This window comes from Tachypleus tridentatus, chromosome 4, assembly GCF_004210375.1.
Source record: "Tachypleus tridentatus isolate NWPU-2018 chromosome 4, ASM421037v1, whole genome shotgun sequence".
NCBI lineage: Eukaryota > Metazoa > Arthropoda > Merostomata > Xiphosura > Limulidae > Tachypleus > Tachypleus tridentatus.
In genome coordinates, this window is record NC_134828.1 from 61,072,397 (window position 1) to 61,091,877 (window position 19,481).

General features: G+C 33.6%; 1 protein-coding gene across 1 annotated transcript in view; it reads right to left on the minus strand.

Moving 5' to 3' along the window:
* LOC143249245 (photoreceptor-specific nuclear receptor-like) overlaps positions 1-19,481 on the minus strand; it is a 52,245-nt gene that overhangs the window by 16,381 nt on the left and 16,383 nt on the right. The window contains exons 2-3 of the mRNA XM_076498748.1: positions 11,561-11,906; positions 1,057-1,160 (exon numbers count right to left, since the gene is read on the minus strand). Coding sequence (XP_076354863.1) covers positions 1,057-1,160; positions 11,561-11,906 — 450 coding nt within the window. The remainder of the gene's footprint in view (positions 1-1,056; positions 1,161-11,560; positions 11,907-19,481) is intronic.

The following is a 19,481-nucleotide window of genomic DNA, read 5'->3' on the forward strand; positions in this document are numbered from 1 at the left end:
ATCTTTGTTACTTGAAATGTGTCTTAGTGTGGTATTTACACAATTCAAAAGAGCCTCAAACCTCAAAATGATGATGGATAAAGGATAGAATTAGACGTTGAATTTTCATTTTTCCGCCTTTCATCTTTCATCTTGCATCATTAAAATAATACAGATATAATTTCAGAGACTATAGTTCAACACGTAAAAGATGTCAAAGGTTACCGTTTCGCGAAAGCAAGAAATATATTTTTCATTCAATCATATTTTCTGGAAACAGCATTGTTTTTCAGCAAAAATAATGATTAGCAAAATTCATTCAATAATAAAGTTATGTTATAGACATAAAATGTGCAAAACCAATGGCTAAACTAGAATAGACAAATTCAATGCATTCTACAAACAAAAACTTCACGTCCTTCCAGCCTTTACCACATCGAATGAGTTTCAGTAATTTATAAGATGTTTTTAGTTTTCAACGTATAATACTTATGATCAAAAGTTATCAATAACATTTAGCGGTATCAAAGGTATTTGTAGGCCTAGAAAGAATTCAACACTAAATCAGTTTTCTTTGAGCCTGTGTATCTTCAAACACGTAGTTGCTAATGATACGATACAAACAAGCTATAAATTTTCAAAAAAAACAAAAAAACTGAATAATTTCGATAATTCACAATTAACTAGCTCGTGCTTCTAAACAAAAACAAAATATCTTAATGACATTTTTGGTTGATGCGTTATATTTAATGTAACCCTAATATTTTTTAATATGATACATTAACTATACACGTATTTTTCCAGAAACTTCTACATCTCCGTAAAATTTTACTGATACATTTCTATAAAATATATACAAAACAGAGAGTATGCTTACTACATAGAAGAAACTCAAATGAACCTTAATAAAAAAAATAAAAAACTAATTTATATATTTCAGGACATTTATGCACTTTCATTGGCACATCTATTACCAACTATATCATTAACAAAGATGGCAGTTACTACACAATCCTATTTTAACAGTTCTTTCAGTTTTATACGGAAGACAACAAGTTTAATTCAAACTCTACCTACCATCTTTATTCATTCCCATTTGTAAACATTTCTTCAGCCGACATGCCTGACATTGGTTTCTGTGAGCCTTGTCCACCACACACGTTCCTGTACCTGCTTGGCATCTGGCAAGACGTCAGTTTAAAAAGTTATACTTGTTGCAAGTGTAACTAGGAACTTATCTATCATTGTGTCATTTGACATATGATAAAAGATATTTAGTACTTATATGGGAACAATAAAGCAGCACGTACACCCCTATATTAATTTCCTGCATATATACAAATAAAGTTAAATCAAAAACACACATAGAAATCTCATAGAAATAATACATAGTTCCTATTCTTACTGTATCGGACGATTTTGAACAAATGAGATAAACATCTGTATATATTTCCATAGTTATCTATTCACTAATAACTTAAATATCTTTCAGTTGTACATAAACTTATTGGTACTACACTAATTACGTTTTCGATTCTAATAACAAATTGCTTTACACGATCATTTCACCACTGAGAAATACTTATTTATCTTTGTGGTGTTTCTGGACTTAGAAGTATAAACATGTGCAAATAGTTCTCTCTCAAAGAAAACTTAGTGTTTAAAATAGAAGTTCTTACGAAATATTAAAGACTACTGCAGTTGACGCTCTGATGTTATTTTTAAAAAGTTTATTTGAAGTTTGGGCAAAGAACCTGTAGACAAACTCCCATATTCGTAAACGCGTTAAACGAGACTTATTATTTACCGCGTGCTTATCTAAGTTATGAGCTACATTTTAAAGTTTTCTATGCACATAATGTAATGCTTAGTTGTAAAAATTCAAAGAACAATCTACGTCTGCATGCGCCGTACTGCGCTTGCGTGAATCTTTTGTATCGTGCCCAAGTCAACAAAATTAAGAAGACAGTCGCGGACTGCCTATATGTTGATGAATTAACGTGTGAAGGAACGTTCCGTATTCCGTGGGTTCAGTTATAATGAAAAAGCACAAATACACTAAACATACCATGTGTATTGAATCTATCCTAAAGTGGACGACTTAAGGTAAAAATTGAGTTAGATAAAGTAATATATTTCTTTGATTTGTATCAACGCAAAACAAAAATAATTTGAAGAGTTCTAGTAAAATACAACAGAGAAAATGTTGGCGACGAGAAAAAAGAAGTCAAGCAACATATTGCTAACTTGAGCAACTGCATTTTTAAATATAAATATTTGAATATACCTACAGTCGAATGTTTATAAAACACTACAGTATTCTAATCACGAACAGTTTCAGTCGTTTTCAGATGGTAACTCTCAGAAGAAAGTTGGTTGGTTTGAAATTGTTCTTATGAAAGGATTTTAAAACATGCCCCCCAAAAAAGGAAAATAATCTTCAAAAACAGAGTAGAATAGTTACTAATAATTCGAGTTTATGTACTTGCTAACCCTAACGATTCACAGGATACGTTACCGATTTCAGACCATTTCTACCGCTTACCAATTTTAGGATAATCATTCTGCCTTATAAAATTTAATCCACGCCTTCCGTTGTTCCACAGTGGCTCAGCAGAAAGTCTCACTACCGACAACGTTAGAATACGAAGTTAGATATCCGTGGTAGACAGAGCATAGAGAGTCCATTGTGTACTTTTTTGCTTAGTACAGATAAAGATGAAACTTTTTTATTCGAATTATTTTTACTTAAATAATGTATTTTAGTCAATAAATTGGTGCGTATTAAGACAAACTGGTTGAGCTAATACAATTTCGTGCATTTTAGGTCACAGAACAACTGCAAACAAGGTTCATGGTCGCCCAATCAACTATGCTATTTTATCAATGAAAGCGGTTATTAATGATATATAAATAAAATAATGGCACACGTATGTTTATAGTTGATTGGGCGACCATGAACCTTGTTTGCAGTTGTTCTGTGACCTAAAATGCACGAAATTGTATTAGCTCAACTAGTTTGCCTTAATACGTACCAATTTATCGACGATAACACATTACTTAAGTAAAATAATTCGAATAAAATGTTTCATCTATATCTGTGAATTTAGATAAGTTTTATCAACTATGCACATACATGTTCCATTTTATCAATAACAATGGGCTAATTTCGTTGTGCCCATCACGGGAATGGAAACCCAGTTTTTAACATTACCTGCCACTGCTGAGCCACTTTGGGGCGATCGCTTTGGAAGTGTTAATCTATTTTGTGTATAGGATAGTATTATACTGTGTTGTAAATAGTTGTTTGCCACTGCCATTTAACTTAGTACCACAAATATAGAGATTAAGTATTGGGTCTCTTTCCACGTCAAGCCTTAAACCTAATAGAAACCGCTATGGCAAACACGGAGACAGTTACCACATGAATCAATCTCTTGATTTAACACACATCACTCTAGCTAGCAACTAACATTGAATCATTGTCTACATCAACTGTTTAGATCAACAAATATCACTCTACAACAAAATGGGTAGTCATTTACCATGTTTAGTTCACTATGTATCATAACGTATTTACTATGTTTCATTAAATACGCAATAAGATATCAACTAAACAGTATAGGTTGGCTACCACGTTTAGTTTACTACGCGCCATGATATATTTACTATTTATATTTCAACATGCAACATGATATCAACTAAACAGTGGATTACTTGCCGTTTTAAGTATCTTGAGAAAAAAAATACTGTCCAATGAATGTCGGCATTTACCCAGTGGTTAAATTGAAAATCTTGAACTGGAGAGTTAGTACCTAACTCACTACGTCATTTCTCTTACAAAACATTAACAAATCAATTCAACTATCCAGTGTAGTATTTTATAAACTTCTGTGTTACAGCAGAAAACGTCTCCACAGGTTTTGACGACAACTAGAAGCGTATATGACTTTTAATAATTTTGAGTGACAAGATAAAACCACGCCCATCTCTCGTGGATAGTTATCCACAGTTTTCAGTCCAATAGAAACGAGATTTCGCTTACAGCCGTAGGCTTCTTACTCTAGCGTTTCTACGATATTTCAGCTATTCTGTTGTCACATTTCAACTCTCCTTGTGCCATGTAACTAGAGAGAGCTTTCCATAACGGGTTTCTTAATTTCTTTGACCAATTGATTTACACTATTAAACTTTCTTTCACTATTCACCATTGTACTGACTAAACCCAATCATTTATAGCATCATTGTTTTAACATAAAATAGTACATACCACACCAATTCAGCGATTAAACATGCAAAAATTTCCACATCAAGTCTTTAGCAAAATATCCATTCTGTGATAGCGACTAACCGAAGAGCCAATTACTACACTTCAAGCACACCACTCAAGCATCTAAAAGATAGCAACTAAACATGAATCATGTATACGTCACATCAACCTGTTAGCGTTATGTACTATCCTAGCGACCTGTGTTGACTCAGCTCAAGTCCATAGGCTTATAACGCTAAATATCGGGGTTTGATACTCTCAATGGCTAGTTCATAAATACTCCAATATGTACCTTTTGGCTTAACAATAAAAATTATAATACTGATAATAAACACTAGAAATACTCAAGTATCACTTACTTCGTCAAGCGTTTAGCTTTTTAATGAACTTTACTCCAGCGATCTAAAATTAAGAAATTTTCCATGTTAAGTTATTATCACTACACGTCACAGAAACAATTATTCTACAATTAACAATTAACTTACCAAGTTACATCTTTAGCCCAATGCTCGCCTCTCTAGTGACTAAAACTTGGGGCTAAATGCCTGTTGCTCAAAATGCACCATGAGAGCGACTATACGTGGAACCATTTACGACTTCAAGTATTTATCACAACATGCAAGATTAATCCTTTAATTTAATAGTAGCCATCGTACTACCAACTCAACATGGAATCGTTTATTATATTAGATATTTAAATCAATGAACACGATTTTAGAGAATAAGCATTTACCCCAATACACGCCACTTTAGCGTTTAAACATTTATCATATCAACCCTTTAACGTAATTAACACGACCCTACGCTAGAGTGGATCTGAAGCTTTGTAGTTCGTGTTCTGTTACCGAGAAAGAAAAAGAAATCGTATTGCTCACACTGGACAGTGGCTGCCTTATAAAAGTGACAGTTAAATTCCCTGCTCCCTTAGAGTAACTTAAGAGTGGACGGTAGGTGGTGATAACTACCTGCCATCCTTCTAGTCTACCACTTCAAAATTAAGCATGGCTAACGCACAGTAGTTTTGTGCGAAATTCAACATGAAAAGCGACAAATAATTACTCATCTACTGATGCTTGCCGTTTCCTGAAACTTGACCAAAATAATGAAATATATTGACGTGTTCTAATTATGCAGGAGGTATATAATATTGATTATTTCGTACTGTTATATTGGTTTACTGTCGTTTTATACATAAGGGTCATTCCATGCCAATTCACCTAGGACTTCCCAGTTCATGTCATAGATTTCCTTGAAAACACTTAAGCAAAAACTTCATTTTGATTTATTCAGCCATGCAAAATCCTAAAGCTGTACTGCATGGCCGAATAAATCAAAATGAAGTTTTTGCTTGAATGTTTTCAAGAAAATCTATGACATGTATTGTGAAAAATTCTTTTTCCTGGGTGAGTTGGCATGGAATGACCCACATGTAAGATTGATGTGATGTTCTTCATGTTGAACTGAGGTATTGGTCTGATTAATGTGTTGCGGTTGTAGTACTGCGTATTCATATTACTGTGTTACGGTTGTGGTACTGCGTATTCATATTACTGTGTTGACATCAGATTCAGACCTAAAGGGTCCTATTCTTATCTCTGTGTGTTCAGTCGAATGTACAAACTACGTGTATTACAGATTAATCTGAGTGTGTTGGGTAATGTTTTACAATGTGCAAGTAACGGTTCTATGAAACATTTACTAATAGTAATTTTCAGTTTATCATATGTATATTTATTTTAAGGCTTAGTTTTCCGTGCTTCTGGTTTTAACCATGTTATTTCGTTTGCTGTAATGGAAATGTATTATTAGTGTTTTGTGTATTTCAGGTCACTTTGATTGCAGTTAAGAATAAAGTTACACACTTAGCTAACTGCATTGTGCTCACCACGACTGTGGAAACCTGTGTTTTTTAACATTACATATCTTAATATTCACCACTGAGCCACTTAGGACGAGCACTCTGGAAGTTTTCATCTATTTTATGTATAGGATAATTTGTTTGCTTGTTTATTTAGTCTTGTGCAACTTCACTCCTTGATATCAGTTTAGTATTAAAATATTTTTTCTTATCTTTGTGACTAGTGATACGTTTATGCATTACACCCTTATTACCTGGTAGCAAAATGTCCCTTTGAACGAAAGATAGACTCGTTGTTTTAGTTTTGAATTGAACATTCATGGTTAGCATAACAAATACAGAATCCACAATCGACAGTGCCTCTCTTTCCAAATTCAAACACTTGTCGTTGTCTCTAACTCAACTTTTGTTGTAATTTTAGAAATAGGCCTTACTATTCATTTCTTAAGGTCTTGGCTCATTTATACTATTTTTTTTTGCAAGTAATGAGCAATAGTAATACGTGTATATAAAAACAATATTTAGTTTTTATGAATGACAAGTTCAGGTACCCGTTCTTTGCCCGGGTTATGAACTGTAAAAAATTTGGGTGTGGATGTTATGGTAAATAATGTTAAAACCCCAACTTTTACACAATTTATTTGTGACACAACTCATTATTTAAGCATTCTTTATCGCCTCATTAAGGGTTTGGAAATTTTAATAATTTTTGTTTTGTTTTAGTTTGATGTCAGAACGTGGCGCTGTATACTAATGTATTTAACGTTAACTTACATAAAACATAATAAATGCTTAATAGTATCAGTAATAGCCGTGGGGGTTGTGAGCCTCCAATTAACACGCCCTTGTTCCAGACTATCATCTTACCAAGTTTCGTTGAGATTGGCTTAATGGCCTAGGAGCAGTTAGATATGGGACTAACAAATAGATAAATTTGTGTGCTTTATATATAGATAAATATTATAAGACAGTAATTTTAAATAATGGTTTATATATAACCTGTCTTTCAGTTGTGTATGTTATCAATAGCAGTGGCGTACAAAGATTCTTAAGGGCCCTAGGTTAAGATTTTTCTGTAAACTACAGCTTCATCCACTAATTCTTCCAGTCTAAATGGATAGGGCGCTCGATTTCAAACCTTCGAGAAATGGAATCGAAACTTGTTGCCAAACATGCCCGCCATTTCAGTAGTGGTGGCATTATAACGCTCTGGTTAATTCCACGACTCGTTGGTGAAAAGCAGACCGAAAACTGACGGCGGATGAAGGTAATTAACAGCCTTCTCTGTAGTTTATTAGATCAAAATTAGGGACGCCTCTCCAGATAGTTCTTGAATACTTTGCAGAAAATTCAGCAAATAAACAAACTAACTAACCTTTCTCTCATAGTCACATACGTAAAGTAAACCACCTCCTATATCTCCCGATTTTCTTTTATTAATTTATAGCTGACATGATTCTTGTTTTGTTTTCATTTTTGGTATCTACTTAACGGTTTATAAAAACGTAAACACATATTCAAGATGAAATCATAATCCAAACTTGAAAGCTAGTAATAATTTGTTACAGTTAACAGAACTAAATTATTAGTTCAGGAATATTAAAAAGGTGATCAATGAAAGTCTAATAATATCAACAAAGTTTGGTTTGGATTTCGCGAAAAGCTATACGAGGGCTTTCTGCGCCTGCCCCTCTTTTAGCATTAAGAGACTAGAGGGAAGGCAAATAGATAATACCCCCACCGCCGACTCTCAGATTACTCTTTTTCACCAACAATTCGGGATACTGATCGTAACTTTATAACGCCCACACGGCTGAAAGGATGAGCATGTTCGGTAACCAGGTCTGTCAGTAAAGTAGGAAAACGCAACATGTTCTATAGACAAAGAACGGTTGCTCGAGATACCCAGTAAAAGGTTTTGTTTTCCAAATCGGTGATATTTCGATTAATTTTCTATGGTTAAATCATATTAATCATTATTTCTAATGAAAAGTTATTTTCTTATAAAATACAATGCAACAACTGCCGCAACTTCTATATTGGAGAAACAAGCAGAAAAATGGAAACTAGATTCAAAGAACACGAAAAAAAACAACACCTACACACGTTTTTGAACACTGCAAATCAAATAAACATAACATAACAATAGAAAACTCCCACTAGAAAGTAAAAAAACAAATATAAACAAACACAAAATCAGAGAAGCCCTACTTATACAGCAACTAATATCAAAATTAAACCATTATCAAGGAACACCTTTATACCTATACTAATTAATAACCTAACATCTAACTGCAACTGCCCCTACAATTCCGTACCCGTTTATATTCTCGTCCCTAAGACATGTGTCCGGCAAAGGTCATTTGAAAACCCTCTTTGTTAACCTGAATATGACCTTGGAAGGTCGAAACGTTGTACTCTCTTTATCAATAAGTGTTAGTACCCATACCAGCTGTTCCGAGATACGAAAAGTTATTTTGATGAATATTACAAAACTGTAAAACAATTGTTAAAAACTTTCTTTTCAAGCAATGCCAGCTTATCTTGAGTGTACACAGTCGCTCTATTGGTTCCGACATAGAAGAGGGCAAAGCAGCAAAGACTAAATGACGAGGGATATATATATATATACACTATATTCTTACGCTAAAATCTAGGGTTCGATTCCCTGTGGTGTACGGAACCAAGATAGCCTATTGTGCACATACAGTTTTTGCGATAAAAATTATCTCAATACAACACTTACAAACGTGCATTAATTTCATAATTCGAATAAGTATAAAATTAATAATACACTTATTTAACAAGTATTGAGTTTATATACCCGTGGTGGGCAGAGCACAGATAGCCCATTGTGTAGTTTTGTGCTTAATTACATACAAACAAAAGATAAATATTTCAAGGTTTTTTGTTTTGTTTTTTCGAAATTGGCTTGTCTCTGAACGCATACAATAGGTCCGGCATAGCCAGGTGGATAAGGCACTCGACTCATAATGCGAGGGTCACGAATTCGAATCCCCGTCACACCCAACAAATTCGTCCTTTCAGCAGTGGGGGCGTTGTATGGGCGGTCAATCCCACTATTTGTTGGTAGCCCAAGAGTTAGCGGTGGGTAGCCTTCCCTCTAGTTTTTCACTGCCAAATTAGGGACGACTAGCGCAGACAGCTCTCGTGTAGCTTTGCGCGAAATTCAAAACAAACCAAATGTATACGATATTAAAAGAAAGGAAATTTTAATGTTTCTCAGTTGTTATAATTTTGTACATTATATTGTTCCTCCCTATTATTGCAATGATAGATAGTGTGTTATCATGTTTGTAAAAGAAAAATTTATCTCTATGCACTCATTACGGTAGCTTTGAGAAAATTTTATTTTTATTAGGTATACCATAACCAGCATGGAAATGAACCGAAAGTTTGTTCTATAAATGTACGAACCTGAAGAATAAAATCCCAGTTGTATTCTCATGTTTAGCCAAGTCCCACTTTGTTGTTTCTTTTATTTTTCTTTCTCCCATTCTACATAAAAATTAAAATAATTTTCGGTGGAACATGGGACAGTTATTCCACTGGAAGATATGATGAAGATTCTGGTTGTTTAGATTGGTGTATTTTATTTGTTCTAAACCGTAATGATGTTTGTTGAGTTATGCGGTTTCTTTTCCATCTCCGTTTTGTTTTATTCTGTGTTTGTCGTGTTCCTGTCACAAGAAATCCATGTCAGGTATCTTTCGTCTTCTGTAGTGTTAATATGTGCCAGTACTGTCTAAACAAACGTTGTGTAGTGACGTCTCGCATATGTCCATCCAGTATATCATCGTTTTTGCGTTTTCCATGACTGGAGTTCGGACGTGAATATCAAGTTCGCGTTTTAAGATTTTAATTTTAAAGTACAGTCAGCGTGAGATACAGAAATACAAAAGTTGTTGCATGAAATATTATCTGTGGAACTTCTTATAATTAAAAAACATTAAAACAAAAAATAAAACCATATAGCGCCTCGACATATAGACGTGACGTCATCATGTGAATGTCCACCTGTTGGTAGGGGTTAACTTTCTTTTGTGATATGAATTACGAGCATGTTTTAATCTTACGTTAACCTGTTTTACTGTTGCTACTGTATCTGTGTATAAAACCTTCGATTTCTTCATTTCTTTTTAAGTACTAGGAACATGATCGTCTGTTCTAAGCACAGTGTGTTAGGTACAGTTAAGTAGTGGTGTCCTCCCTCTAATGTTTACCCCTTGTACGAATGCGACAAGCAGGCAGAAAGATATTCGGGTCACATCCATTAAAAGTGCTTGAACTGAAAATGAATCCTAACTATGTTGGTGGATTCTGCGCTCTTCTTTGGTACATTTCTCAAACTCTACCATTAAAATCAAGGTATATACTTTTTTATCGGATGTTTTATATTAGATAACCATTAGGTTTATTTCAATCATAAGTTCAGTTCCCTTCAATTAATTTTAACTTTATGCAATAAAGTACGTGTATTTTACGTGTTTTACGTTTCGGCACGCAGTTTTGTCTGTTCATTTTGTTCGCTTAAACCTATGAATTACTCTTAGAAATTAAATTCATGATTCTCCAGTTTTGAATAACCTAAAAAGGCTGATTAATCTTATTCGGTACAGATTGTTTTGATGTCCATACCTGTGACCATGTATAACACATTAAGGTTTAAGGTAAACAAATCTAAGTCTACAGCTAATGTACGTAAAAGATTATATCTTATATACTTCAATATGAAATTGTTAACCTATCGTCAATATGCATCACGTTTTGCTGTTAAAGTATGATCATGTACAACATGGCTTTTGACCAATATACTTTATTCTAAGTACTATAAATATATTTTACGTCAAGCCATTGGTTCAGAAAACTTCATTACAGTGTTGCTATATTGTGCATCAAGTCTTTGAATTAGATTGTCTACACTCTAGTAGCTAGGTATAGGCCGTGCACCGAAAGCTCGCTCCAACGACTATGGTTATATAGCAAATAATTTTCTCAGAAAGTATGAAAACATTCTTTGGTTGGAAGTGACAGTTTGAATAACCACGTGACGACTCCGTGTTTATGTTACTGTATATAAATAAACATGAACGATTTATGTTTATTCTTAACTCGTACAATTACAAACTGAAAGTTGACAAAGTTTTTCTGGATTATGTATTCTAATAACTGTTAGTTGATTCATTACATCAGACCTTTTAACGTTGTTCAATGAGTAACAGTTACAAGTTATATTTTTCTAAGACCTTTCTGGTTCTGATATAATAATAATAAAAGTTAATTTTAATCTGATGTAAATATATACTGTTTAAATTTTAATTTGCTTATATCCTGAGAAAATAATACCTTAAAGAAACTATACAAAAGTCTTTAGTACTATTGATTGTCATGTATTTCTAACTTACTGTCTACGAAGCTATCGACTACCTCACCTATATATCAGTTTTCGACGAACACTACGTTTGAAAAAGCCACTGCATCCGTTACACGCCAGGATTCCGTAATGTTTTCCGCTTGAAGTATCTCCGCATACAACACAAGTTAAGCCAGGTGACCCTCGTTTAGCAGGCGGAGGGCTTCCGAGACTAACGTCTGGCTGCGTCGGTGTGTGATGATGTGAAATGTCCGTGGAAACCAACGTCGAAGCGTGAGAATGAAAGAAACTTTGCACCGACACGCTAGCGTGAACAGGCGAACACCTCGGCTCACGGATGTCAGGAGAGTGAACGTGCCTTTCGTCGCCAGCGGTAGGGCTGGAAACTGGAGAATTTAGGGAATCTGATGCGGCAATAAAAATCAGATTAGTTTTGTATAAAATGCAGTTGTGAATGAATAACATCGAAAAATTGCACGAAAAGCTAATATCCTTTAAAAAAAAGTTAATTGTCGGTCTCAACTTCTCGTCACATTTGAAAGGATTTCAAAGTTTTCTGTGCAGAGTTATTCCATCGTCTGCATCCTACGGACTTAACTATGACGAACTAATCTTACAAAAAAAATGGAGGTTTTGACTACAAATCATTATTTTTACTTCCTTAAGAGTTTATACTTGGTTTATTTTACATTTAAGCTTCCTGAAAAATTCACTATAACTAAAAACCTCTTTTTTTACAATATAATTCATTGGGAAAGACAATTGTTAAAAGCTTGCAATTGCCACGTATTCACGTGTTTTAAATGATCAAATTAATGTAGGTACAAGAACTAGTTCTGAGCGTCGTGTAAACGGTGTATATGCAATCCAATGGAAAATGAACGTTTCTTTAGAATCTCTGTTGCCAGCATGCCAATAACTTGATAGGAAAAACTAGACTGTGTTGTTGTCTAATCTTAATTTTTTCTTCGTTATTTTAATAACAACATTAAGAAAATTCTCTATTTGCTTAAGATGTGGAGTTTTGAACTCCTAAACTAAGAAGCACGTGATTTTTCACTTTTTGTAAATTCTTAATAATTTATGCAAGTTGTCTTAGACTGCAGTGTTTCTCAACTAGGTGAACTATTCACGAGATTTGGTATTTTTACTAAAATTCATGTCAGTATATACAAGATATTGCGAAGAACAATGGACATTGTCTGGAACAAATGATGGCCTCTTATTGATTGAGAGCCCCCAGCTAGTACAGCAGTAAGTCTACGGGTTTACAACGCTAAAATCAGGGGTTCGATTCCCCTCGGTGGGCTCAGCAGATAGTCCGATGTGGCTTTGCTATAAGAAACGCACACAATTATTGATTGATAAGTAAAAGTACATTGAATAACTTTTAAGCCTGGCAGTTCTAAACATCTTATACCACGTTCAAACAATACAACTTAACGATTCTCAATGTCCCCCTATTAAAGCGGTTTTAAAATTTAATCATTTGAAGTACGGCGATTTCGTTATAATAACCCAGCATACTTAGGGCCTAGTTCTAAATATTAATACCAGTTGTTATATTACCTATTCTGCAGGGGTTAAATGTTGACGAGGTTTGGGGTTTTATAAAATAATTATCATTTGTTCATACTTTTTTGTTTGTTTTTGAATATCGCGAAAAGCTACAAGAGGGCTATCTGCGCTACCCATCCCTAATTTAGCAGTGTGAGACTAGAGAGAAGGCAGCTAGTCGTCACCACCCACTGCCAACTCTTGGGCCACTCTTTTACCAACGAATAGTTGGATTGATCTTCACATTATAACGCCCCCACGGCTAAAAGGGCGAGCATGTTTGGTGTGACGGGGATTCGAACCCGCGACCCTCAGATTGCGAGTGGAACGCCTTAACCCACCTGGCCATGCTGGGTCCTTATTCATACTTGAGATTACAAGTCACTATGACGTGATAATAAAAAATTGTTATATTTCGTAACTTACTGTTCCGTAAAGTTCGAAAGTCGTAGTACAAATAAAATCCTTGATTTTTAAAAATATTGGAACATCTCTAAACGTCAATTACTTTCTCTAGCCCAGTCTCGAAAATCATCTTTGGTGTTCATCCATTATGCCACACAGAAAAAAATATTCACAATGCGTTTGAAAAACGTATTTATAACCTTGCTTCTGTAAACTTCAGTTTTAGATTGATCACTGTATTTCAAGACTTCCGCGCATGTCCAGCATCTGTAGATACCAACTACAGCAGAATATGAGCCCTGTGATAATTTTAAGATGTAACACAATATATAAACAAGATCTGAAGTACTTGACGCATTATCTTCAGATGTTTTAATCTTGTTTATTTGTAAAATTGAGGTACAGACGTTCTTTACATATTAAACCACACCGGTGTGGTAACTATCTTTTTTCATAGAAACCTTTCTGTCTGTCTGTTAGCGCATTTCCTTCTAAATGATTTAACCAATCCAGACTAAACATGCCTTGCTAACTTAATCAAAATCAAAATCAAAAGAAATTCATATTAAAAGTTCCCGTATATTACAAATATTTTATAGAAGAACCCGTATGTCGTTACTGTAGTAGCTATTGTGAATAGGAGAGTTTCAACAAAACTCACACCATAACAAATTATTTCAATTCTAATATTTGAAATAAAATTTTTGGCATTTTGGCTTTTTTGCCACAATAAACAAAATATACATTAATAAAAAATTAAGTTCCCTGCTAGTTTCTAATTCACACCATTTAACCTCCAATTTATATTAGAGCTAGAACAAGTGCTTAACTCGGAATTAGAGAAGTTTTTTATGATTAAAATGTTCCGAAAAATATTGGTTACTTCTTTATGTAAAATATAGTTTTCTGTAAAAACAAAATTCAAGTCTATTATTAAATTTAATGCAATAAATGTAAGAAGTTTAGAGAGTAGAAATCTCGACCACATCTCTACTGTAAAACTGGCTGCTTTAAACAAGAACTAAGGTAACTGAGTTACCATTTCCGCCAAATTTCTCGACTATACATCTACACTTCTGATCTACTTCCCCTGTCTTACAAAAATTTTATTATAGAATTAGAGCTACTGAACACCTTTGCAGAGATTTTGCTCATATTTAGCCATCTAGCGAGTGTTTTCAGCATTTTCAAGAGACAGAAAAGCAATGGAAGAGTGCAGTCTTCTTAATATGGCTTGAAAACCATTTAAGGTAAGACATTTAAAAGAAAACCCATTATGGACTAAGAGTTCAGTTTTACTTGTAGGCTTTCTATAGATCTGTTGGGTTTTAACCAAGAACAGAGCTGAGTATGTAATTTCCGTCTTAAAAATTAGTCAAGTGGCACATTGTTCTATAACCGTCTGATGCAGCTATGAAAACCTAGTTTTCTAGCGTCATCAGTAGAGTAAAGCAAGAGTATCGCGCTCTTCTGATATACTATACTTTTAACGGTATAGCTTATTCACTTTTTCTTATCTTTCTCTATTTTAACTAAGGAAATATTACAGTAGTAACACAAAATCACAGCTTCTTATTGAAGCAAACATTTAACTAACGAGTTCTGTTTGAGAGACCTACTATATCATTGTACCTAACATTTAATCTGGCCCAACTTGTTCTATGCAAGAGATCTAGTTCTATTATTGTACCTAAAATATGATCTGACCCAACGTGTTCCATGTGAGAGATCTACTCTGCTATTGTACCTGACATTTGATCTGACCCAACGTGTCCTACGTGAGAGAGGTACTTTAGCCGAAAAATGCAACTGAAGCTCAAATAAGGGTCGAATATATACGGATTATGCTAATACAATAAATATAAAAAAGGCTAATACCGCAGTACTTTATTAGTAATATATACATTAGTATTAATGACTTTCCAACGTTGCTCGGAAACTGAAATGATAAAAAGTTTAAAAGTTTTTGTGTATAAAACTAGCAGAATATCTAAAACGTACATATTATAATTCACTATCCGTCGTGTGATAGGTTCACCAATTACAACCGTCTCTTAAAACAATGTATGTTTAATAATTAACTGATAAGGAAAAACACTTCTCTAGCCTATGATATGGTTTCATGGAATTACAATATGACTTTCAGTAGCAGAAATGGTCCCTGATAGATAGAAAGACAGATTTATTCTCTGCTTCACTGATTAATGTATCATGATCCCATTAGCAGTGGGCGTATTATGCTGTCCACGTGACTGCTAAGGCTATAATGTCGATAGGGACTGATTAGAGGTTTTTTTGTTGTTTTCTTTTTTTGTATGCGTGTGCTCCCTTTTTGTAAGTTGGTTTATCTGGCATTCAGGGTTTTAGCTTCACTAATACGGTAATATCAGTTACTGACTGCCAGACGAGGGAGTACTCCTTTCCACCGAGGTAAAGCCATCACTTTCTATAATGCTCTGTCATCGTACAAAGGCGGAAGTTCCTGATCCCGTCGTGGCACGCACAAAGAAACAGCCGTGGTGCTCGTGCATTGACGTTTGAGAAGAGCGGATTTATCTCCGACATCCGCAGTCAGAGATTGAAAAGAAAAGTTTGTATTCAATTTCCGAATACGGATTTATTCCTGATCAAGTAGTATTAGACTGCTTTTGTGGATGTTCTATGTTGTGATCCCTTGCACCGGTAAAGTCGCGTGACACTTTGACAGCAATGCGCCACTGATTATATCGAAAACAAACTGTTCTAGGAGAGCTTACCGCTAACCATTTCTTAGGAAAAAACATAACTGTCTGGTACAATGTATTTTTCTTAATTTATGTCTTGTAAACCTGGACCGTTAAAAAATATTCAGTATCAGACCAGACAGAAGACTGAATATTGTTTGTGAGTTTGTAAATATTTTATATAAATTATTATTTGTAATAACTATTTGTAACAACCGTTAATATCAATTGTATTGTCATTTGAATATTAAAATATATTTGTGTCAAGAAAGAAAATCGCGTGTATCAGTATTGTTGGCAAAAATCATAAAGTTAATACACATTAAGTTATAAAATCAAATTTAAATTTCTTGTTATTTGAAGTCGTGATACATAACACACGTAACATAACAAGTCGAAAAATCATTAGAGATACATTATAACATGTAACAGGGTAAACTCAATTATTAATAATGTAGTTGACTTTGTCATTCGAATATATAATGTACAAATGTTCTTAAAATTGAATTTATCAAGAATTACTTAAGTGGGATGAAAACCATTTTATTGCTAGCTTTGAAATAAATGAAGATGACTTATTTAATCAAATGATGTGAAATTCTGTCTCATTTTGTCCTTAATTGTACACAAGAAATAAACATATTGACAGAATGTAAAATAAACAACACCTTCAGTGTTGGATATTTGATTTTCGAACTACCCACTGATGGAAAAAGATTTATTTGCAAAGCAAAGCAAAACTGTTTCAGAGATACTAACAGATAGGAAAGGGTAATACTTTCGCGCTGTAAGTAAAAATCATGTTCCTGTTCCAATATTCTTAGAATACTGACTAATTAAAGACATACTTAGACAAGAGAATTAAAAAAGTGTTTCTGTCCCGGTAATTCTATTTAGACGGAGAATAATTATATTTACACAATACAAGTAAAAAATGTTTCCGTTCCGATGTTTCAAGCACATGATTAAATGAAAAAATATATATGATAAGTACTTCTCGAGGAAAAATTAAGAGTTTTGCTGTTACAACAAGATAGCTAAATCAAAACAAGCTACATAAACATGAGATATAAACGTATGATTCATAGGTATATATATATCTAAATAGAGGAAGACTTGTTGAACAAAAGACGAGTAAAACGTTGTTTCTTTTCAAAACATACTGGCTGAAGAAAATAGAGTTACTTGTTTCAGGGAGGTAAATAAGCATTTATATTTCTGCTGCCTACATGCTGAAAGAATAGAGAAAAACTAACTTGTTCAAATGAAAAGTAGAAAATGTATTTATTTTTCAACCACTTGGACTCAACGATTTATATATATATATACACACAAGCGAGATGAAAAGTGTTTTTCTGTTCCAGTACTTCAAACATACTGGCTGAATAAAAGAATGGCATACTTGCATACACAAACACTGGTTGAATAGAAAAAGACATACCAACAATTGAGAGGTAAAAACTGTTTCTTTCACGTACAAATTGGTTGAATAGTAAAAGAGTTATACAGCAGAAGTAAATAAGTGTTTATTTTCTAAGCATACTGGCTGAGTAAAAAAAATATTATATTTACAAAATGTTGGTAAAATATTCCAATCATACTGGCTATCACAATATAATTAAAAATGTTTTATTGTGTACACATGAGCTTAACTGATAAAATATACTTTGTTGAACAAGAGATACAAAAGGGCATTTTTATTCTAAACATACTGATTGAGTGGAGAAAGAGCTACATGTACTTGCATAACAGAAGTAAAAAGTAAAGAAAATCATATGACATTTTTGTATGTATGTATGCATATATACATATATATATAAATAAACAGCGTAAGACAAGCGTATTAAGTTACGTGTGTGCCAGCGGCGTTTTAATTATTCGGGTGTTTATTATTGTACGTATGTATACAGCGATGAATGTCTCTGAGCATAGAAAATTATATTTACTAGAACTGATTGCAATTAAATTGGAAGTTCAAATACCACACACAGTTTTTAGACACCATTTATATCAACTGTATTTTATAGATTCTTCTTGACCATAGATAAAAACATGCTACGTTTGTTATGTTTTTAAAATCCTAATACAAGAAGACATCTTGTTAAGGGGTGAACTGATTAAACATGTTTTTCTCAACTTTATACACGAGAAGACATAATGTTTTTTTCAGTCCTTGTACATGGGAAAAACATCTTATCTAAAATTTGGCTGGTCAGTTATGAATGTTTTTACAACAAAAAAGGAAAATACTATTTAACAGATAGTATTACAGAGAAGGACTACGCAATAAAACTTACAAGATAATTAAATAATAGAAAAGGACTATGAAGGAGAAAACTTACAACATATTTATATTACAGGGAAAGACTGTAGAGTAGAAAACGTACAAGATATTGTAAATAAACAAATTGGCTAAAGGGCTTATGAACTCTTCTTGAAAATCTTAAATTCTCAGCCAGTATAGAAGAGTAATAGATAAAGGAAGACTTAGGTCAAGATAACAGGGAAGGACTGGAGGATAAAACAACATATCTATATAACAGAAAAGGACTAACTTATAACACTCTTAATGACGAGAAACCCACTTGAAATAAAAATGTATCTCAAAACATCTGGTATGGGTAATTAACACTTTTATTGATAAGGAGAGAACAACGTTTCGACCTTCCTAGGTCATCTTCAGGTTAACAACATATTTATGTTACAAAGAAAGACTATAAAGGAGAAAACTTACAACATGTTTATATTACAGGGAAGGGCTACGAAAGAGAAAACTTACAACATGTTTATATTACAGGGAAGGGCCATGAAGGAGAAAACTTACAAAAAAATATGTCACTTTTTATTTTATGTAAGCTTGCAGCCACATGGCCAAGAAGACTAAAGTACGCGGTATGGTTTGTACTAATGAGATTGAAATACAAAAAAATATTTTTGAATGAGGATTGAACAGCGTGCACGTGCGCCTGTGTAAATGTTTTTGCTGTTTGGCTCAGGAGATGTATAGAAAAATGGCATGTTTCGGTCAACACAAATATAACATTTCTACAACAAAATGTATAGGCCTATTCTTAGATTTGAATGTTAAGGTTATATTTTGTGAAATAATGAGATGCGTGTTCAGTAAAACTAGTTGACTTTCTTTTTAGAAATAATTTCGTAAATTGCGCAGTATGTTAGAGTTAAAGCTATAAAAATACTTAAACTTATATAACGTTGCCAATAAAAATACATAAAAAAGCATATCATTTGAAAATCAAAATAGAAACCGTGCAATTATGAGTTAGGGATAAT